We start from the raw sequence: 22,857 nt of genomic DNA, 5'->3' as shown, positions 1-22,857 counted from the left end.
TCCTGACTAAGTTCCTGGCCACTAAGCTACAGAAAGTACTAACTACAGTGGTACACACATCAATCCGGCTTCAAGCCCCATAGAAGTACATGCCTCAACCTTAGATGACTCTTTGGCATCCTCCATATGACCAGCCCCCCCATCCCCACCCCCAAAGAGAAGGCAGTGCTACTCTCTTAGGTCACAAAAATGGCGTTTGATAATGTCGTATGGCTGTACCTATTTGCAACGTTGGACAGACTAGGTATCGGCTCCCAGTTCTGTGGCTGGGTTCACCTCCTCTATCAAAGACCCCTGGTGAGAGATAGTGAATGGGGTCTTGTCTCAGCCTTTTGCTCTTTACAGGGGCACAAGACATGTCGGGTTGCCCTCTGTCTCCAATGATCTTTGCGTTGGCCCTGGAACAACTGGCTGCATGGGTGCGACAGGACCCGCTTGTGTGGAGCATCGAGGGTGGCAGTGGTTGGGAAGAGAATCGCTCTATAAGCGGATTACATCCTAGTATATGTCAAGTGTCCCCACATTACAATAGACAGGCTACACTATATTTTCCAAATATTTTTGGTACCCACTCTGAATATACCATCATCTGGGACAAATTCCTGTTTTTCCCCTGGCAGGGAGGGTAGACAGATGTGTGGCCCCAATAGAGGTAGAGGGTTTCCAGTATCTAGGGAACTACGTAACACGAAATGCTGAGGAGTTTCAGAGTAAAAACCTACTTCCACAGCTGAAGCGCCTCTGCAGCTATGTAGCCCATTGGCCAAGGCTTACGGTGTCTAATGGGACGAGTGGCACTCCTTAAAATGAGGTCGCTCCCATGCCTATTATATGTGCTGCAAAACACTCCATACAAAGTGTCAGCGGACTTTTTCACCAGGGTTAACGGTGAAGTATGTAGAATCCTGTGGGATGGGGCAGATGGCACATTTCACTGACCAAACTTCAGTGCGGTTTATTGAAGAGTGGCTTGGTGGTCCCTGATATCCATGCCTATTATTGGGCGTCACAATTGACCACAATCAATGGTGGGTATTTGCCGATGTCAGGGACCCAGCCTACAGTGTAGACAGGGAGGCCATGGGGACCCGAGGCTACCCAGCCATCCTATATGACGGGTGACAAGAACATTTGCTCCTGTTACACATGCAAACTATTTTAAGGACATAAGAGGTCACCAAACACTTGGGTTGGGAGGGTAACCTTACAGACATGACCCCACCCACTGTGGGACAGCAACCAACTCACAAAAGTGAGAAAGCTAGATGGCTTCCATAAATTGAACCTCATTGGTATCAAACGCCTAGGAGAGGTTGTGGGTGGGGGGGGGATTTGGGGGGAAGGGACTCTGAAATGAGGGACTCTGAGGACTTTAAATATTTACAGCTAAGGCATGCAATGGGTTGTCCGATACTGGAAGAGGAGCACCTGCCAGAGTCATCGCCATTGGAGGACCGTCTCCTTATGGACCTCATGGCAGAGAAAGCCATTTCCCTGAAGCTGATGAATAACTCCCCCAATCCCATGTGCACAGCGCAGAGGGCGAATTTGGGATTCTGGAGGATGACGACTAGGTAGAGGCGCTACAGAGCCCCAAAGAAATTGAGATCAGAGCTTACTACCGTTTAATACAGATCTCAATACTGCACCGTGCCTATCTCTCCCGAACACTCTTACATCGCCTGGGGCGTAACAATTCCGCTCTGTGTGCTAGGGGGAGTGTGTAGGAAGTTGGCTCTGTATATACTATTTCAAAGTAAGAAATAGTGTGCACAGAGTCCAAGGGTTCCCCTTAAAGGTAAGATAGTGGCAAAAAGAGATAATTCTAATGCTCTATTTTGTGGTAGTGTGATCGAGCAGTAGGCTTATCAGAGGGTAGTGTTAAGCATTTGTTGTACACACACAGGCAATAAATGAGGAACACGCACTCAAAGACTTACTCCAGGCCAATAGGTTTTTATATAGAAAAATATATTTTCTTAGTTTATTTTAAGAACCACAGGTTCAAGATTTACAAGTAATGGTTAAGTTCACAGGTAAGTAAAACACTTACAGGGTTCAAAGTTGGGTCCAAGGTAGCCCACCGTTGGGGGTTCAAAGCAACCCCAAAGTTACCACACCAGCAGCTCAGGGCCGGTCAGGTGCAGAGGTCAAAGAGGTGCCCAAAACACATAGGCTTCAAAGGAGAACAGGGGTGCCCCGGTTCCAGTCTGCCAGCAGGTAAGTACTTGCATCCTCGGAGGGCAGACCCAGGGGGTTTTGTAGGGCACCGGAGGGGACACAAGCGGGCACAGAAAGTACACCCTCAGCGGCACAGGGGTGGCCGGGTGCAGAGTGCAAACAGGTGTTGGGTTTTGTATTGTCAACTCTGGCTACTCACGGGCTCGCAGTCGCCGGGGAGTCCTCCCTGTACTGTTGGTTTTCCGCAGGTCGAGCAGGGGTGTCAGGTGCAGAGTAGAAAGTCTCACGCTTCCGGCAGGAAACATGAAGTCCTTGAAGTTGTTTCTTTGTTGCAAGAAAGTTGCAGATGGTTGAACAGAGCCGCTGTTCACAGGAGTTTCTTGGTCCTTGGGTGCAGGGCAGTCCTCTGAGGCTTCAGAGGTCGCTGGTCCCTGTTGGATGCGTCGCTGTTGCAGTTTTCTTCGAAGTTGGGAGACAGGCCGGTAGGGCTGGGGCCAAAGCAGTTGTCGTCTCCGTCTTGACTGCAGGGTTTCAGGTCAGCAGTCCTTCTTCTTTAGGTTGCAGGAATCTAGTTTCCTAGGTTCTGGGGCCCCCTAAATACTGAATTTAGGGGTGTGTTTAGGTCTGGGAGGGCAGTAGCCAATGGCTACTGTCCTTGAGGGTGGCTACACCCTCTTTGTGCCTCCTCCCTGTGGGGAGGGAGGCACATCCCTAATCCTATTGGGGGAATCCTCCTTCTACAAGATGGAGGATTTCTAAAAGTCAGAGTCACCTCAGCTCAGGACACCTTAGGGCAGAGGTTCCCAAACTGTGCGCCGCGGCTTCCAGGTGCGCCATTAAAGCCAGCCAGGGGCGCCGTGAAAAGATGCACTTTATGATACAATTATGTGCTGATGGTGCCAATTAATCTTATGACCTAATAGGAAATCAAATTTTAAAACTGTAAATTTATATAAGAATCGTTTTTTTGTTCATTCCTTTGTTACTGGAGTTCGTTAAATTGCACAAAAGTCACATAATTCAAATATACAAACAGATACCAACGCCCTAATTTGGCATTTTCATCGAGGACTATGCTAGTTCCATAGACAGCATTTCACAGAGACGCCACCTACTGGAGAGGGATTGAATATTTCATGTTAAACTACTTCATTTATTTCTGTATGATATACATAGCATGGTTATTTATTACCTAATGAACTTGGTTATTCCAATGCTCAGCATGTGGGCAACCTGCCGGTTGAGGGGGAAACTGCTTACATATATTTTGTTTTTTATTGAGCAAACACATTCCTGCGCATGGGTAACAATCCGCGTTTCTCAACTGAGAAAATTCCTCTGTGATGTTAGCCCAGTTTGGGTCTATTGTTTTAAAAAAATCCAAATGTACACCCAAGTGTTGAAGAGTATTGTTTCTGACTTTACAAATTAAAGTTTTTTTTTTTTTAAATTAAACAATTGTTACATTTTAATTTTGTTATATGTATGAATATGGTACCTTCATCGGCTCCATCCCAATTAAGTTTTAGAGTGAAAAAAGGAACTACTCCAGAGGCCGGGCTTACATCCCCCCGCCCACCAAAAAAAAGTAACATAATGGGGAGCCATGGCCAGTGGCCAATAGGTCAGGGGAGCCGCGGGTCAAAAAACTTTGGGAACCACTGCCTTAGGGGCTGTCCCGACTGGTGGGTGACTCCTCCTTGTTTTTCTCATGAACTCCTCCAGCCTTGCCGCCAAAAGTGGGGGCAGTGGCAGGAGGGGCGGGCATCTCCACTAGCTGGGATGCCCTGGGACGCTGTAACAAAAGGGGTGAGCCTTTGAGGCTCACCGCCAGGTGTTACAGTTCCTGCAGGGGGAGGTGAGAAGCACCTCCACCCAGTACAGGCTTTGTTCCTGGCCAAAGAGTGACAAAGGCACTCTCCCCATGTGGCCAGCAACATGTCTGGTGTGTGGCAGGCTGGCAAAAACTAGTCAGCCTACACTGGGAGTCGGGTATGTTTTCAGGGGGCATCTCTAAGATGCCCTCAAAGTGTATTTTACAATAAATTGCACACTGGCATCAGTGTGCATTTATTGTGCTGAGATGTTTGATACCAAACTTCCTAGTTTTCAGTGTAGCCATTATGGTGCTGTGGAGTTCGTGTTTGACAGACTCCCAGACCATATACACTTATGGCTACCCTGCACTTACAATGTCTAGGTTTTGCTTAGACACTGTAGGGGCATAGTGCTCATGCACCTATGCCCTCACCTGTGGTATAGTGCACCCTGCCTTAGGGCTGTAAGGCTTGTGACTTACCTATGCCACAGGCAGTATGTTGTTGGCATGGCACTCTGATGGGAGTACCATGTCGACTTAGTCATTTTCTCCCCACCAGCACACACAAGCTGTGAAGCAGTGTGCATGTGCTGAGTGAGGGGTTCCCAGGGTGGCATAAGACATGCTGCAGCCCTTAGAGACCTTCCCTGGCATCAGGGCCCTTGGTACCAGGGGTGCCAGTTACAAGGGACTTACCGGAGTGCCAGGGTTGTACAAAGGTACAGTTTAGGGAAAGAGCACTGGTGCTGGGGCCTGGTTAGCAGGGTCCCAGCACAGTTTCCAATCATAACTTAGCATCAGCAAAGGCAAAAAGTCAGGGGGTAACCATGCCAAGGAGGCATTTCCTTACAGAGTGGTAGGGTAGGATCCTTTTTTCATATATTTTAGGAGTGTCCAGTAATTCAGGCCTATTGGTGGGAGGTGGCAGCAGTCCTGAATAAACTATCCGGCCTCACAGTACCACTAGAGGCCAGATGGCTTTTGTTACATATAACTGGGGAGAGGTGGCCTACTCCTCAGAGGATGTGGCTGATGTTGGCAGGGTTGTGGCCAAGAGGAATATTGTGAGGGCATGGGGGGGGGGGGAGCAGTAGGGAGGGGGCGGCAGTAGGGAGGGGGCGACAATGCAACTGCCAGCTCTCCTAGATTGGAGGAGAGACCTAAATTGGTGCCAAAGAGCCATAATGGTGATCTTCAAGAGTCAGGAATTTGAAAAGATCTGGACGGCCTGGGTTGGGTATAGAGGCTAACATAACGCACTGGGGCTTGGGTTGGGAAATGCCTGAGGCAGAAATGTACCCTTGCGTAGGCCTCCATGGGGTAGAGGTGTTCGAACAGAGAATTTAGCAGCATAGGTAGAACTAAATTAAATACAAAATAAAGGTCAGGTCAAGAGTATAATTAAGACCTTCAAGAATATTTTTAATCACTAATGCAATGACTAGCAAGGTTTGTGAGGTTAACATGTTATAACCTATATACACTCTAATGGTTGCGAAGTTAACATTTTGTGAAGATAACTGAAAATTATATGGATTTAAAAACAAGAGATAGTCCGTTTATGATACGTCATTGGATAAAGATTCTCTTGAAAGCATCACATTCATAACCTCAACTTCGAAGTTCGTATCATTCAGAGTGTTTATGTAATCATCTGTAAATTTAAGTGTTCATTACTAATCAAATATGGCTCTGCACCTTTGCCTGGTACTTGTTTTCCTTACGAAGTATCAAGTTACGTGGATATTTTGCTTTCTATGCAGGTTTCACTGCTTGCCTTTTGCTATAAAAGGTGAATGTCATGTGCAAAGGATGGAAGTATGTTAAGGTTTGGACAAATAAAATGATAGTAAGAAATATGTTTCTTATCCTGTAAGCATCTGTTTGTGGCCTGTAGTGCTGTAGAGTCACATGCCCTGCATACTCCTGCCATCTAATGTTGGGTCTGGAGTTGTACAAGTTGTTTTTCTTCAAAGAAGACTCGAGTCACAAGGTTGGGTGACGACTCCTCTCTGCGACATTGCGCAAGGGAATCGACCCCATTGTTAGCGTTTATCCCCACAGACAGGAGTGTAAAGTGTGTGTAAGTAATGCAATGACCATGCTAAATGAAAATATACATGTGTAATGAAAAAACTGCAACGGCCACAGGTGTCCTGGGAGGAGGGAGTGTGCATGTGAATCTACAGCACTACATGCCACGAACAGATGCTTACAGGATAAGCAACGTTCCATTCAATGGCATGTGTGGCTATAGATACACATGCTCCGCATAGACTGCAAAGCAGTCCCTCCTTAGCAGTGGCTAACCTGTCTATATTGAAGTGGTTTCAAAATGGATACATAGCACTACCTGACCTACATTGGCTTGTTGGCGTGCTACACCATTCACACAATAGAGATTGGTGAAGGTGTGTGGTGTGGGCAGTGTAGCTGCCTTATAAATGTCACATATGGGGATGTGACCAAAAAAGGCCATGGTTGCTCCTTTTTTGCAAGTGGAGTGTGCTCTGGGGGGGGGGGGGAGAAACAGCTAAAGGCTTTTTGGCCTTAAGAAGCAAGTCTGAATACATTTGACTGTCCATCAAGCTATGCCTGATTTGGCTATGGCGTTGCCTTCATGAGGTGGTGAAAAGGCGACAGAGTTGTTTAGACTTTCTAAAAGTCTTGACTCTCTCTTATGTAGAACATGAGTACTCTTGACAACTAATGTGTGAAGACATCTTTCCGCAACTGAATCTGGTTGAGGGAAAAAACTGGGAACTCAATGGATTGGTTGAGGTAGGACAACCACCTTGTTTCTGATATTTAGAAGAAGGGTTCTCCTAAAGTTATAGCCTGAAACATTCTAACACACCGAGTCAAGTGTAAGTGAAGCAGGTAGCAGACAATGTCTAGAATCGTGGCTTTCAAAGGATCAATTTGTTTAGATTAACATTAGCAAACAAAACGTTTTCATTTCGCTGCGTAACAGGCTCTAGTGGTGGCTCTACGTGCTTCCTTGACAATCTTAGTTTGTCTGACTTTGAATGAGACTATCCAGCCTGTTTGGTAGCTTCTTGTGTGGAACTACAGATAGGTCTCTAAGTGTTGTGAACCAAAACGGACATGCCCCTGCGGGAGCTACCAGAATTATTTTAAGAGACGTTTGTCGGAGCTTCTGAACTAGAAACGTTAGGAGTGGGATTAGCGGAAAGGCGTAGGCAAATATCCCTGACCAACTCCTCCATAGAGTGTTGCCCTTGGATAGAGGGTGTGGGTACCTGGAGATGAAATTTGGGTATTTGGCGTTTTCTGCTGCAGTGAAAGTCTATCTGAGGGAACCCTCACTTTTGGAAGTATGTGGTTGGCATTGCCATTCGTGGACTGCCTCCTATAGCCTGCTGAGCAGGTCTGCAAAGTTGTTGTCTGTTCCCGGAAGGTATTCTGCCAACAGATACATTTTGTGATGTAAAGCCCACTTCCAAATGGTCTGTGACAGGTGTGATAGTTGTAAAGACCATGCCCCCATCCAACCTCCCCTGTTTTTGTAGACAAAACATGGCTGTCATAAAGTATGTCCGGACAGGACAATTTTAAGACAGGTGAGGTAGGAAAGCTTTCAGTGGCAAGTAGACCTCTTGAAGCTTCAGGTAGTGGATGTAAAGAGATTGATGTTTGGCATTCCAGAGACCCTGTATTACAAGGCCTTGTAGGTGAGCACCCCATCCCATTTGTGATGCATCCGGGATGAGTGACATGAGGAACAGGGTCCAGAAAAGGCCACCCTTTTAACGGATTGTTGTTGTTCCACCACCGCAGAGAACGGCAAGTGTGGTGGTCTGTCAACACTAGATTCTCCAGTTGACCCTGTGACTGAGGCTACTGACGAGATAGACATTGCTGCAGGGGATGCATATGTAACCTTCCATGGGGAACTATGGCAATGCAGGAAGCCATCATTCCTAGCAAATGTATAACTGTCCTCACTTTGAGAGTCTGGTTTGTCCCGAAGTGGGACAAAGCTGTTTGAAAGTTCTTAAATCGGAGCAGGATTGGGGTAAACTAATCCTAACTGTGTGTTTAGGATTGCTCCTAAATATGGTTGAACATGTAGAGGTTGGAAGTGAGACTTGAGGATGTTGATAGTAAAATATTGGCTGTGAAGCAGATCTATTGTCGTCCGAGTTGGTGGCACTCCTGATGTGTGCTGGCTTTGATAAGGGAAATATGTGGACCATATGTGGAGCTGAGGCCACTGCCAGACATTTGGTGAACACTGGGGTATGGTGGTCGCCCTGAATGGAATAACTTTGAGCTGGTAATGCTTACCCTTTATGACAAATATTACATATTTGTGGTAAGCCAGGTGTATTGGTATGTGGAAGTAGGCTGGGGGAATGGGGGGGAGAATAGGTTAGTCACTGTTTGGCGGAGGCACCCTTACACCCTCCTACCCTTGTTATTGATGCCTCTGAATTAGCTTCTGTATTAACCCTTGGTGTAAGAGGGGCTGCTTCTGTTGTAAAGTGAATACCTTTGATGATGTGGACCTGTAGGTACCCGGGTAACTGGGCGACGATAAGTGTCCTGGGAATACTGGTTTGCAATGTTCCCATAGCTTTGGTCGTGTCTGTCTTTTTTCATTTTTTCTAGGCTAGAATCTACCTGTGGGCCAAGGAGATGTTCCTTGTTGAACCGCATGCTGAGAACAGCCTGTTGGACCTCTTGCTTAAAACTGGAACACCTCAACCAGGCATGTCACTTAAGAAGTCTGCTTGTGTTGATTCCCCGAGCTGCAGTATCTGCTACATCAAGGGCACAGCGAATCGAAATGCTGGTGATCGTTTGCCCCTCTATAACAATTTGATTAACCCTTTTTCTGTGAACTTCTGGGCGGTACTGGAGGAGCTCCCCCATTTTGTCCCAATGGGCTCTGTGATAAAGGGCCAAAAGGGTCTGAGAATCGGCAGTACGCCAATGGTTAGCAGCCTGAGCTGCAGTGTCTATGTGCTTGCTTTCTATCTCTGGGAGGTGTGTGGGGTGGGGGTGTTGGGGGGTGGGGAGGGGGTTGGGGGGTGGGGACAGTGGAGAAAACAAGCATATCCCCAGGTGTTTGATAATTACCACTGTTATGCGCTGTAAAGGTTACAATGGAATCCAGTGGCACTTGACTCTGAATAAAATAAATATAGGGTCTGATGGAGCTGCTCTATAATTCTTATCCACCCTACGGGTGAGGATCCTGGCCCTAACAGGGTCCTTAAAAAAAGTAATCCGCGAATCTCATCATGCCCTGTAACATGGGGAGTCTCTGTGTGTATGTGTAGAAGCTAAGGTGTTGAATAGGACAACCTAAACAGGATCATCTGGAGTAGTAGGATCTGCGTCATATATGCCCCATGGGGCCAGATCCACTGATGTGTCCCCACCAGTGTCAGACTGAGGTAACCCCTAAGGTGAAATGTCCAGAGGGTGGTGTGGTGGGGACAATGGTTGGGGAAAATGAGGAGGGTGTGGGGGTGTGTAGGTGGTGGGGAAGATGGAAGGGCAGATGTGGAAGGAAGGCAGTGACCTGGTCCTTGGTTTTCTTTCTGGGAGGAAGAGATACACCTAGAGCCTCCTCAAATGTCAATTTCCTCTTTAAAGGTGGAGAAGGGGAAGGCAAAGCAATAATTCAACAAGTTTCCACTTAGATTTTCAACTGCCGAATGTTCACCTTTTCCGAAATGGGTTTGACATGAGATTTGGAAGGCGATTACGTTTTAGAGTCTTTGAACTCCAAGGGTTTTGGTGCCAAGGGTTTCGGCTTCGAAGTGTGAGGTTTTGACAGTGCTGAGGTAGAGGGAGTCGGCCGCTGGGTTGGCTTCAAAGATTGGGTAGGCGCTGAAGCATGTTCTCAGTCTGAAGAGAGCGATGCCAAAGGCTTGGCCTTGGTATGAATCTTAGGCACCGAAACTGAGGTTGGGGCGTTCCAAACACTTTTTCTGATCTGACCATAGCCAGAAGGCAGTGGTTGTCCAGCGACCTCTAAGAGTGGGAAAGCTGGTGCCGAAGATGTTTTGGTTGACTTGGTGGGAAGAGCACGGGTTAGAGTACTCGAGTGTTGAGCAGTGGAACTTCCTGCATCTCTATGTCTACCTCAATGTCAGAGCCAGAGCTCTTCTTGATCAAGAAGGCCTCCTATTCCTCAAAGGTTGGTTCTTTTTGGGCATGCTCTTCGCCGAAAATGTTGGGAGTGTCGTCTGTGGCTCTTTGAGACATTTTGAGGCAACGAGCCCTGCGGTATTGTAGTGTTTTCTTCAACATAAACAATGTACATGTGTTGCAGCCAGCTTCATCGTGGTCGGGTGAAATATGCAAATTGCACACCAGGGGTTGGCCTGTTTGCTATTTTACATGGCAACCCAGGCACAACCTAAAGGGCATGTGTTCACCAGCAACGCATTGTCTAGCTGGCAATATACTACAGTTAAGTCCCAAAGGGTGATGCCTCAAAGGCTTCTCAGGTCAAACAAATTTGAACCTGTGAAAGTTTCAGAAGGTACAGATGTAGAAAAGCACTAACAATAACAATACAGCTGAAGACAGATAAGAACCAAAGAATCAAACCAAACGAAGTTGAAACATGAAGCGAAGGCACATCTGTATTAACCTGATGGTGGAGAGAAAAACAACAGATTCAAGGCCCATGTGCAATATCACTGTGAGCAGTCACTTAACCTTGTGACTCAAAAGTCTTCTTCAAAGAAAAACAATTTGCACAACTCCAGACCCAAAACTAGATGGCAGAAGTATGTACTTAGATCTTTTTTTTAGTTTTTTTTAACATGACTACTCTTAACACAGTGGATAATGGGGAGGCTTGAGTAGGAGGGTTATTTTAGGATGTGACGGTATTGTGCCTCTTTCTTTCAAATGTCTTCAGTTTGGGTACTGTGACATTTTGTATTGTTGCTGTTAGCACCAACACTGATGAAGTTTCTACAGGTGGTAACAGCATTTCAACTTGTAGTGTTTATTATTCTCTCTCTCTAAACCTGCAGCTACCGAGTGGCTGCTACAATTTTCATGTAGTGCTTTCCTTCACAAATGTGTCAGAAAAAGGAAGACTTAGAATTTTGTATTGGGCGCTCTGCTTTAAGGATGCAAGAGGTAGCCACGAAGATCTCTGCACAGATTTGACATTATTTATTCAAATGCTGCCATATCTACAGCACTGTCTGATTCAGATTATTTGATTAAATGTCAGCAAAGCATCATTTGTCAATTCCAGGAACCCCAGCATTTTGTCTATGGGGAGGCCATTAGCAGACCAGCTCTTACAATGAGCCAAAACATAATGACCCAAGCAGAACTAGTTTTATGTTTTTAAGTCAGCGTATTATATTCACAGTTTTCACGGTCAAGCGCGTCAATCTACATCAACAGTTAAAATACCTTTTCTTGACCAGAGTATTAATGAGTTTACTGGCAGATGACTTCAAGTGGTTTGGTCATGTGTAGGTGCCTTATACTTTCTTTACAGACTTTAAGACATTTACCTTGTTTGTGCTGGTATGATGGGTTTTACCAAACCTGGGATCAAAGGATCCAGTGACTCGTTGGGTTGTATTAACATGACTTAGCTGTGTGTCACTTCACATAGCACACTAAATTTAGGGGAACCCCTTTCAAGAACCTCCTGAAAAATCCTAATATCAACAGACGCTTGTCAGTGGTCTGGTCAGGGAGGCAGGGTGTACAAGAATCCATTTTAAATGGAATCATCTGCATTTACTCCCTTCAGAGACGAGCGGGTGTCCTCTTAATAGGTAAGTAATGAGGAACCTCAATTTATCTTACTACTTCTGGGAGTTTGCTGTGGTGGCTTGACTGTGTGGTTGTTGGGCATTTTTTGAGATGGAGGTGTTTGCTTATTATGCAGAGCTTCCTGTTGTGGGTCTTCAATCAATGTCCTATTTGGAGAGAAAAAGAAACCACCAAGGGAAGTGACAATGAGCAAGACGTTTATGTTCTAAACTCCGTATCCTGTGAATTATAGATTAAGGTTTTCTGTTATGAATGCAAGATCCTTGATGTGGAACGTCTTGGCATCCAATTCGACCCTCTCTACATGTTAAAGGGGATTCGATTCTGAGGAATCTGAACGTTACACAAAGTGCAAAGATCGGAACAGGCTATTTGCTTCTTATTACTCGCCTTGGGAGGTGGGTACAAGGTGGTCTTGGATGGTGCCAATGGGGGCAATCTAAACTTCTCCTTGGTCAATGACCCATTTGTAACAGACTGCAATATTTTCTACTGCAGATGAGAAAAACCTGCTTGCCCTTCACAGTTATCCTAGACATCACTTAATTTGTTTGGATGCAAAAATAATGTATATGTGTGATTTCTTTATAAGATTTAGTTTGAAAACACATTGTTATGTTGTAACAATGTGAAATCATTTCAAACAATTGATTTGTGAATAAATTATTTTGAAATTGAGCATATTAGGCTGATTTACAAGTACAATAAAATATTTACTTTACCTTATGTACTGCACTAACATTATGTAATGGTGGACACCAAACACTGACAACACAGTGTAACACTATAAATACAAGCTATGATGCCAAGACAGTAGAATTAAAACAATATTACCTTCTTAAGTACTTTCATAGCAAATATATTTCCAGTATGTGCTCCAGCTACTTTTCTCACTTGGAAAACCTATAGAAAACACAAATGGTATGCATTTCTAGCACGGAGTTCAATAAAGCCCACCTTCTCATGTTCAATAACAATAAATAATCCAGATTCACTGGTCTAGAAGGCTTTCATATGCACTTGCTATAAAGAAGATACTGCACAATCGAAATATTGACGTTACAGACAATGAATTTGGTGTCATAGCAGCAGTCTTATCTGACACCATCAAGCAGCATTGGCTGCAGCAAGGTTTACAAACATTTGAAAGAAAAAAAAAAAATATTTACAGCTTTCAATATAGCACAATGTACCATTATGAGCATCGGGTAGCAGAGAGCAGATTGTGTGTACTAGGCCAACTCTCTCCTGTATATCTCTCCCTCCTGCTATCTGCCTTGTTTTCACTGCTTTCTCCTACCTTCTCTGTTTTTTTTTTGGTGTTTTTTTTCCTAATTTTTGCATCGTTTACACTGTTTTGCCTTACTTGCCCCCATTTTTCTGAGTGCTTTCTCCTGCCTTTTGCCTCATTTTCACAGCTCTCTGTTCCTCTCTCTCATTTTTCTGAGTGCTTTCTCCTTCTTGCCTTGTTTTTGCTGCTTTGTCGCCCTCCCCCCTCATTTTTCGGAGTGCTTTCTCCTTCCTTTCCCCCGTTTTTCTGAGTGCTTTCTGCTTGGTCTCGTTTTCACTGCACTTTCTCCTGCTTTTTGCCTCGTTTTTTCACTGTTCATCCTTTTTTTCCCCATTATCACTCCGGTCTGCCATCCGTTTTCCCTCCTCAAGCTTAGTCCCGTCCAATGTCTCACAGTAGCTCTCCCTCCTCTTAGGACCTACTTAATGGAGGCTACATCATGGCTGTGCAGCGGACACACCAAAGTCAAGCCCTTCTGCACATGGACAGCGCCCAGCGCCAGGACCCCTGGCTCTTCCAACCAACAAAGATGCACAGCCACTGACCTCCAAGCCTTGGACCCCGGACGCACAACAACCACTGCTGCCACACATCCCTGCGTACTACCAAAGGACCGTTTTCCTGCCATCAGTGGTGCCTCACCTTCAGCACCGAAGAAACCAAAGACACCAGCAACACCACAGATAGAGCCGCACCAGACACATGGACAGAGACCACCACAACACAACTCCAAGTGCATCGTATTCAACGCACATTTACTCGATACACACACCATCTCCTCCCTCACTCTGGACGTCATCTTCCTGACAAAACCTGGCTAAACCCCACCTCCGCACCAGACATCACCATCTCCATCTCAGAAGGTTACAAGATAATACACCAGGGCAGAGCCAACAAGCACAGAGGCAGAATTATCATCATCTACATGGACACCATCTGTTGCACAACATCCCCTGATGACCCGGCACTGGGAATAGAACAACTCATCTTTCAACTTCGCACAGATGGCAAAGGGACCATCATAGGCACCACAACCTACAGACCAACAGGACCACGCCGCAGCTTCTGCAACAACATCCCAGAACTCATCGAACTGCAAGCAATCGACTTAGAACACTACATATTCCCTGGGGACCTCAGCTTCCACTTTGACGACCCCAACTTCACTGACCTTCTGGAAAGCATGAGCAACATCGGCCTCAAGCAGCTCCTCCTCAACCCTCCCCCTGCAAAATAAACACTCTACTGCATCTCCACCCCCCCCCCCCCCCCCCGGACCACTCTCAACCAGCTCTTGGCCACTGTGAAGGAGTTCACAAGTCTCACAGCAACAGAGTACGACATCTCCCTCTCCCAGGAACTGTACAACAACCTCACAGACTTTATCCATGACGAGTTCTCAGCGTTTTACAAAAATTTAATCACCAACCCTCCACCACAGACACCATCAACCAGCTCACAAGCACGAACACAAACCCTAAACACATTCTTATCCACTGGGAACTCCTCACCACACAAGACACTATCTGTTAAATGCACTTTGGACCACCCACATTCCCTTGCCACCATCACACCTTCAACCTGGGAAGCAAGGCAATCACTGACTAGGTCAGGAAGGTCTTGAATACCTCCATCACCACGGCCTCATTACCAGAGGAATGGAAGCACTCCGAAGTGAGGCCCCTCCTGAAAAACAATCCGCTGACCTAGCCAAATTGAAGAACTACCGGTCCATCTCTATGCTCCCTATCCAGCAAAAGTCCTTGAGAAAGTGATCAACCAGTAACTCAACCAACACCTAGAAGACCACAACCTCTTGGACCCCTCCAGATGTGGATTTTTAGCTTACCACAGCACTGAGACAGCCCTGACTGCAGCCACAGATGAAATCACAGCTCTCCTTGAATGTAGGTAAACAGCAGCCCTCATCCTCCCAGACCTGTCTGCCGCATTTCACACTGTCTCCCACCACATCCTGATCAACAAACTCGATCACAACAGGATTCAAGTAAACTCCCTCAAATGGATCACCTCGTACCTCACAGGCAGAACCTAAAGGATTCTGGCAACCTCCGCATCATCCTGGATAGCAAGCTATCCATGAAGAAACAAGTCAAAGCAGTCTCATCAAGCTGCTTCCACACCCTTTGTATGCTCCACAAGATATTCAGGTGGCTTCCAGCAAACAACAGAAGCACCGTCACACAGGCTCTCCTCACCAGCAGACTGGACTACGGAAACACAATCTATGTAGGAATTACTGCAGGCCTCTTGATGAGATTACAGACATACAAAACTCAGCATTAAGACTCATACTTAACCTCCCCAGAAGGACCCACATCACGGCCATCTCAAGAAACTACACTGGCTCCTGATTCAGAAGAGATGCCAGTTCAAGATTCTGACCCACACCAACAAGAACCTGCACAATGAGGGACTAGCATACATCAACAAACACCTGACCTTCAACCAACCTAGCAGACACCTCCGATAAGCTTCCCTCTTCCTCGCAGACAACCTACGAATTTGTCGAGCAAACAGCAGAGGACACTTCTTCTCACACCTGGCAGCCAAAGCCTGGAAGAACCTCCCCCTGCACCTCAGGACTGCAGCGCCACTCCAGCAATTCTGAAGAGAACTAAAGACCTGGATGTTCGAATGATCATACCTCTACACAACAGCATACGGCACTAGCGCTTTAAGACCCCCACGGGTGACTTGCCATGCTCTATAAATGTTTGATTGATTGTACAAGACATTAGACACATTAGTGTTACACTAAGGCAGAAGTTGTCACATGGATATGGATAGAGGAAGATGAGGGGTCTGTGATTTAAAAAAAATAAGGGTGAAAACAGTTACATACTTCCTAGGGGAACAAGGATCTGTTCACTTTTAGGAAAGTAGATGGACCAAGGCACATGGCAAAGTTACTGACAAAAATTATTTACTGGAAATTAAGGGCATGATTTACAGAAGCTTGTTGCAGTGCCAGTAGTGTGAAAAAGTAAAGACTTTGTAACCATAAAATTTACACATTGCAACTTAATGCAATTTGCGATGAAGAGGGTTCATGAAAGGACTCTTATGCCTTGCAAATTGCACTGAAATACATCAAGGTCTTGTTTAAGTGTGGATGCAAATCATAGACTGAACCAACACTTTAAGGACGGTGAGTTTTCAGTCGCAAAACGGAAGCTGTCCACGATGGCAGCTCCCACTTTGAAAATGTAGGCTGCAGGCATGGGGTGGGTGTAATAGATAGCAGCCCAGAGGACCACTGCATGCTTGTTTCTCGCGATTACCCTTTGCACTGAGCCTTTCTATTTTCAAATTACAACACCATTCTCCTTCGGGGACGGAGACTGCAAAATGAGGGGTTCAGAAATGCAGGCCTACAAGTCTGTTGTCTCTTAGGCCCCTATACCTGCAAACAGACATTTAGAGGAACTTGCAAGAGGAGGCCCTACTTCGTTTGTATAACTGAGGCACAGATGAAGCAAATCTTAATAAATTGAATTTTTTGCGCAAAATTAGTGGGTTGCAATGCAGATGGTGCAGAAAAATAGCATCAACAGTGCGACTTAAGAATAGTATACCGGATCTAACTGCTTTATCTTGAATCCCAGGGACCATGCTGTAACTCCTTGGGTAGAGCCTGGATTCCAAACTGAGTTATAACCCTGGATGAATTGAATTATTAAATTGTAACCAGTGCGTAGATTTCTACAATTTGAAGCAAACATGACAAGTATAATTTAAAATTGAAATTTGAAACTTTCTGGCAAGAAACACCAAAACAAGAGAACAAAAAAAAAAAAAAAAGGAAAAGAAAAATCACTGTAAAAAAAAGTTTTTCTTTTTAAGAGTGTGAATGTGATAGAAATTGCATTATGCAGATTTCTTACCTTGCCATAGCCACCTTTGCCCAATACTCTTAGCAGCTCAAAGCATTCTGGCCTTATCTTTTCTGGACCTCTATTAACGCTGGTTTCAGATATCTCAAACTTTTCGCAGTGCTCCATGTCGCTGAAAAAATGTAAATATGCAACAATTGTTTAATTTTGTAACCGAAGGTGACAAACCAAAACTATGACGCATATAGCTAATTTTAAATGTTTCAAGAAATTGCAAAACAAAACACATCATTTTTGTCTTCTGACAGGGGTGTAGAATTCCTATATATTATTTGGAGTGAGGGACAACAATTTTTCATGTTTATCTCGTCCATGGGACAAATAGGCCCAATCCCCTACAGCAGTGGTTCCCAACCTGTGGTCCGCGGACCCCCAGAGGTCCGTGACACATTCCCAAGGGCTCAGCAGACCTGAGCTGGCAGGAAGACACCTCTCCAGCTGGGTCCTCACAGAAACACAAGCATGTTTTTCTATTCATTACTTTATTTATGCAGCAGCTTAAAAAGCACTGCAAATTCATCCACCAACTTTCACACAAAAAATAAAAGCATCAAGAGAACTCAGGTGATTAATGTTCCTGCAGGAGAGAGATTGGAGGTTTGACTAGTGGCAGTTTTGACTCATCTAAGGTAGCTCATAGGGTTAACATGCCTGCTGCAAAGAACATATATTATGCAAAGAACAGTATTTTATGTGCATAGCACAGTGGGTTACTGCTTTTGTGACAGATTATTTTGTCACTGTGTGTTTCATAAATTAGAATCGTAATGTAGCACAGTGAGCTATGAACTGCGGTCAAAGAGCTGCATGCAACCTGCATGGCAGAAACTAGAAAGTTGTGTTTTTACCCGGTCTTCCATTATCCTAATGCTTGTAAAAAATGTTTGCTTCCATAGACATACATTCTTATTATTAAAGTCAACGCTAACCACAGTGTTATGTTCTGAATCCCGAGTTTGCACATCTCCAAACCAAGCACGCTTAGAAAATGCCTACCAGTATAGATGACATGTGAATCCTACACTTTGAAGTCCACTGTAAAGCGCTCCGACACCCTGCAGTGGTATGAGAGGTGCTATTAAACACATGAATTACATGTGACAGAGAGTTTATGGAGAGAAGAGAGGGCCTTAATGGTTTTACTTTCTTTCCCCACCACATTTATATGTGAAAAAGCTTCTTAGATCTTATGTACCTAAAAACAGAAACCAATGGCTTGGGAAATGTAGAATCTGACCAGAGGATTCTGCTTCCCTACATAAAACCAAACATTGAAAAGTTAGTCATCGCGATGCAGTATCGACCTTCTCATTAAAATCTTTCGATTTTTGTGCATATTTTCAAAATAAAATAATTATATCTTTAGCAATTTGAGTATTTGTTTGGTGTGTTCTTGTTTGTGTATTTTTGCGAATTACTGTTTTAATATTTGAAATTTAAATTGTACAAATTGCTTGGGTGTCCCCGGATTTCAACAGTGATTCAGTGGGGGTCCACGGGAGTCAAAAGGTTGGGAACCACTGCCCTACAGCACAAACCCTTTGGCTACCAGCTTACAGGGAAGGGAACTGTCTGCAGTTGAGGTAATACTTCTTTCCATATATCTTAATGCTGTTCGAATTTGTATTTATGGTTCATTAATGCAAGCCTTTATTATTAGGGTGAGCACTGTAAATAAATGTATGTTCACGCTGCACTACTGACGTGTTACAGTACAAAAAAAAAAAAACAAGTGTCCACACATTTGAAAAGATTAATATGAGGCTACGTATAATACTGCCAGAACGCTCTCTGATTAGATGCAAATGTTTGCAAAAGCTTGTAAAATTAATGATTCTCTGTTTTCAAAATACAATGTTAAAAAAAAAAAGGCAAGTAGAAAAAAACGTTATGCTATATTTCTGTGAAATTTTAGATATATCTTTGAATCATCATAGTAAAAATACGTTGATGCACGCCGGTATTTCCAAAAAATAATCATAATGGAAAATCAATGTAACCACTTTCAACAAGATTATGGGAAACATGCAAATAAACAAGCACTGACAAAGCCAAACAATCCAAAATTGGTGGTCAATCTTTTGGTTTTACCAATGTGTCTAGTTTTAACAGAGCTTTTGTATATAAAAAATAAAAATATATACACACACACACACACATATATATACATATATATATATATGTATGGAAAATGTCACTTACCCAGGGTACATCTGTTTGTGGCATGAGACGCTGCAGATTCACATGCTGTGTATTATCCTGCCATCTAGTGTTGGGCTCGGGGTGTTACAAGTTGTTTTTCTTCGAAGAAGTCTTTTCGAGTCACAAGACCGAGGGACTCCTCCCTTTCGGCTCCATTGCGCATGGGCGTCGACTCCATCTTAGATTGTTTTCCCCGCAGAGGGTGAGGTAGGAGTTGTGAATATAGTAAATGTGCCCATGCAATGGAGTAAGTATGTATGTACATAATGTGTATTAAAATAGTATTTATTTACAAATTTACAATTTTCATTCAACTTATAACGGCTACAGGCTCCCAGGGAGGTGGGAGGGCGCATGTGAATCTGCAGCGTCTCGTGCCACAAACAGATGTACACTGGGTAAGTGACATTTTCTGTTCGATGGCATGTGTAATTGCAGATACACATGCTGTGCATAGTCTAGTAAGCAGTAATCTCCCCAAAAGCGGTGGCTTAGCCTGTAGGAGTTGAAGTTGTCTTAAATAATGTTCGTAATACAGCCTGTCCTACTGTGGCTTGTTGTGTTGTTAACACATCTACACAGTAATGTTTTGTGAATGTCTGAGGCGTAGACCATGTGGCTGCCTTACAAATTTCTGTCATAGGTATATTCCCTATGAAAGCCATTGTGGCGCCTTTTTTCCTAGTGGAATGCGCCTTTGGTGTAATAGGTAAATCTCTTTTTGCTTTAATATAGCAGGTTTGAATACATTTCACTATCCATCTGGCAATGCCTTGTTTGGATATAGGATTCCCTGCATGAGGTTTTTGGAAGGCTACAAACAATTGTTTTCTGAAACTGTTTTGTTCTGTCAATGTAATACATTAGTGCTCTTTTTATGTCTAACGTATGTAAGGCTCTTTCGGCTACTGAGTCTGGTTGTGGAAAAAAGACTGGGAGTTCTACTGTTTGGTTTAGGTGGAATGGTGATATAACTTTTGGTAAGAATTTGGGATTTGTACGGAGAACGACTATGTTTATGTATTTGTATAAAGGGTTCTTGTATAGTAAATGCTTGTATTTCACTTACTCTTCTAAGAGATGTGATAGCTATTAGGAAGGCTACTTTCCAAGTTAAGTATTGCATTTCACAAGAATGCATGGGTTCAAATGGTGGTCCCATGAGTTGTGTTAATACAATATTGAGGTTCCACGAAGGTACTGGTGGTGTTCTCGGGGGTATGATTCTCTTTAATCCCTCCAAAAATGCTTTGATAACTGGGATTCTAAAAAGCGATGTTGAATGTCTAATTTGCAGATAGGCAGATATTGCTGTAAGATGTATTTTAATAGAAGAGAATGCTAGTTTAGATTTTTGTAAGTGTAATAAGTAACTTACAATGTTCTTTGCGGAAGCATTTAGTGGTTGAATTTGATTATTGTGGCAGTAGTAAACAAATATTTTCCATTTGTTTGCATAACAATGTCTTGTAGTAGGTTTCCTAGCTTGTTTAATGACCTCCATACATTCTTGTGTAAGGTGTGAGTGTCCAAATTCTAAGACTTCAGGAGCAAGATTGCTAGATTGAGCGATGCTGGATTCGGGTGTCTGATCTGTTGTTTGTTTTGAGTTAACGGATCTGGTCTGTTTGGTAATTTGGCATGAGGTAATACTGATAGGTCCAGGAGTGTTGTGTACCACGGTTGGCGAGCCCAGGTTGGTGCTAGGAGTATTAGTTTGAGTCTGTTTTGACTCAGTTTGTTTACCAGATAAGGAATGAGTGGGAGAGGGGGAAAAGCGTAAGAAATATCCCTGACCAACTGATCCATAAGGCATTGCCCTTGGACCGAGGTTGTGGGTACCTGGACGCGAAGTTTTGGCATTTTGCGTTTTCTTTTGTTGCAAATAGGTCTATTTTTGGTGTTCCCCAGCGTAGAAAGTAATCTTGTAGGATCTGGGGATGAATTTCCCATTCGTGTGTTTGTTGGTGATCTCGACTGAGATTGTCGGCTAACTGGTTTTGAATACCTGGGATGTATTGTGCTATTAGGCGAATGCGATTGTGAATTGCCCAATGCCAAATTTTTTAACAGTTGTGACGAGTGTGTCCCTCCTTGCTTGTTGAGGTAATACATTGTCGTCATGTTGACTGTTTTGACAAGAATGTGTTTGTGCGCTATCAGTGGTTGAAATGCTTTCAATGCTAGAAACACTGCCAACAGTTCTAAGTGATTTATTTGCAGTTATTTTTGCTGAATGTCCCATTATCCCTGTATACTGTGCTGGTTGAGGTGTGCTCCCCTCCCCATCATGGAAGCATCTGTTGTGATCACGCATTGGGGCACTGGGTCTTGGAATGGCCGCCCTTGGTTTAAATTTATAGGGTTCCACCATTGAAGCGAGAAGTGTGTCTGGCGGTCTATCAACACTAGATCTTGGAGTTGACCCTGTGCTTGTGTCCATTGTCTTGCTAGGCACTGTTGTAAGGTCCGCATATGTAGTCTTGCGTTTGGGACAATGGCTATGCATGAAGACATCATGCCTAGAAGTTTCATTACAAACTTCACCTGGTAGTGTTTGTTTGGCTGCATGTTTAATACTATATTCTGGAACGCTTCTACCCTTTGCGGACTTGGAGTGGCAATCGCCTTTTGTGTGTTGAGTGTTGCTCCCAAGTATTGTTGTATCTGGGATGGTTATAGATGTGATTTTTGGTAATTTATCGAAAACCCTAGTTTGTGTAGAGTTTCTATAACGTATTGCGTATGAAGAAGACACTGTTGCTGAGTGCTGGTTTTTATTTACCAATTAGTCAAAGTATGGGAATACGTGCATGTGCTGTCTCCTTATATGAGCGGCTACTACTGCAAGGCATTTTGTGAATACCCTTGGGGCTGTTGTTATCCCGAATGGTAACACCTTGAATTGGTAATGCACGCCCTGGATTACAAACCTTAAGTATTTCCTGTGAGAAGGATGTATGGGTATGTGGAAATATGCATCCTTGAGATCTAACGTTGACATGTAGTCTTGTTTTTTGAGTAAGGGAATCACGTCTTGAAGTGTTACCATGTGGAAGTCATCTGATTTGATGTAGAGATTCAGCGTTCTGAGGTCTAGTATGGGTCTCAACATTTTGTCTTTCTTTGGAATTAGGAAATATAGGGAGCAGAAACCTGTTCCTTTGTGATGGTTGGGTACTAGTTCTATTGCTTGTTTTTGTAACAATGCTTGGACCTCTAGCTGTAACAGGTCTAAGTGTTGTTTGGACATATTGTGTGCTCTTAGGGGCACATCTGGTGGGAAATTGATGAATTCTATGCAGTAACCATGTTGGATAATGGCTAGGACTCATGCGTCCGTAGTTGTGTTTGTCCAGTTTTCGTAGTATGCAGTAAGTCTCTCCCCCCCCCCCCACTGGTGTTAAGTGTTGGGGGTTTGTGACATTGAAGTCACTGTTTGGCTGGAGATGTTTTAGGGCTTTGGAATTTCCCCCTTGCTCTTGGGAATTGACCACCCCTGTATGAGCCCCGAAACCCTCCTCTTTGGTACTGCCCCTGATAGGTGGGTCTGGCTTGTGCTGTGGAGGGCTCTGGGGTTTGGGTACGAAACCCCCCTCTAAACTGTGGCCTTCTAAAAGTGCCTCTGCTTTGTGGGGAGTAGAGCGCGCCCATGG

The 22,857-nt window shown here is 44.2% G+C and overlaps 1 protein-coding gene across 2 annotated transcripts in view; it reads right to left on the bottom strand.

Moving 5' to 3' along the window:
* RPS6KB1 (ribosomal protein S6 kinase B1) overlaps positions 1-22,857 on the bottom strand; it is a 446,354-nt gene that overhangs the window by 339,683 nt on the left and 83,814 nt on the right. For both annotated transcript variants that reach the window (XM_069226434.1, XM_069226435.1), the window contains exons 3-4: positions 16,991-17,111; positions 12,626-12,694 (exon numbers count right to left, since the gene is read on the bottom strand). In XM_069226434.1, coding sequence (XP_069082535.1) covers positions 12,626-12,694; positions 16,991-17,111 — 190 coding nt within the window. The remainder of the gene's footprint in view (positions 1-12,625; positions 12,695-16,990; positions 17,112-22,857) is intronic.

Source organism: Pleurodeles waltl, chromosome 3_1, assembly GCF_031143425.1.
Source record: "Pleurodeles waltl isolate 20211129_DDA chromosome 3_1, aPleWal1.hap1.20221129, whole genome shotgun sequence".
Lineage (NCBI taxonomy): Eukaryota > Metazoa > Chordata > Amphibia > Caudata > Salamandridae > Pleurodeles > Pleurodeles waltl.
The sequence above is the reverse complement of the archived record's forward strand: the minus strand, read 5'-3'. Positions and strand labels throughout refer to the sequence as shown.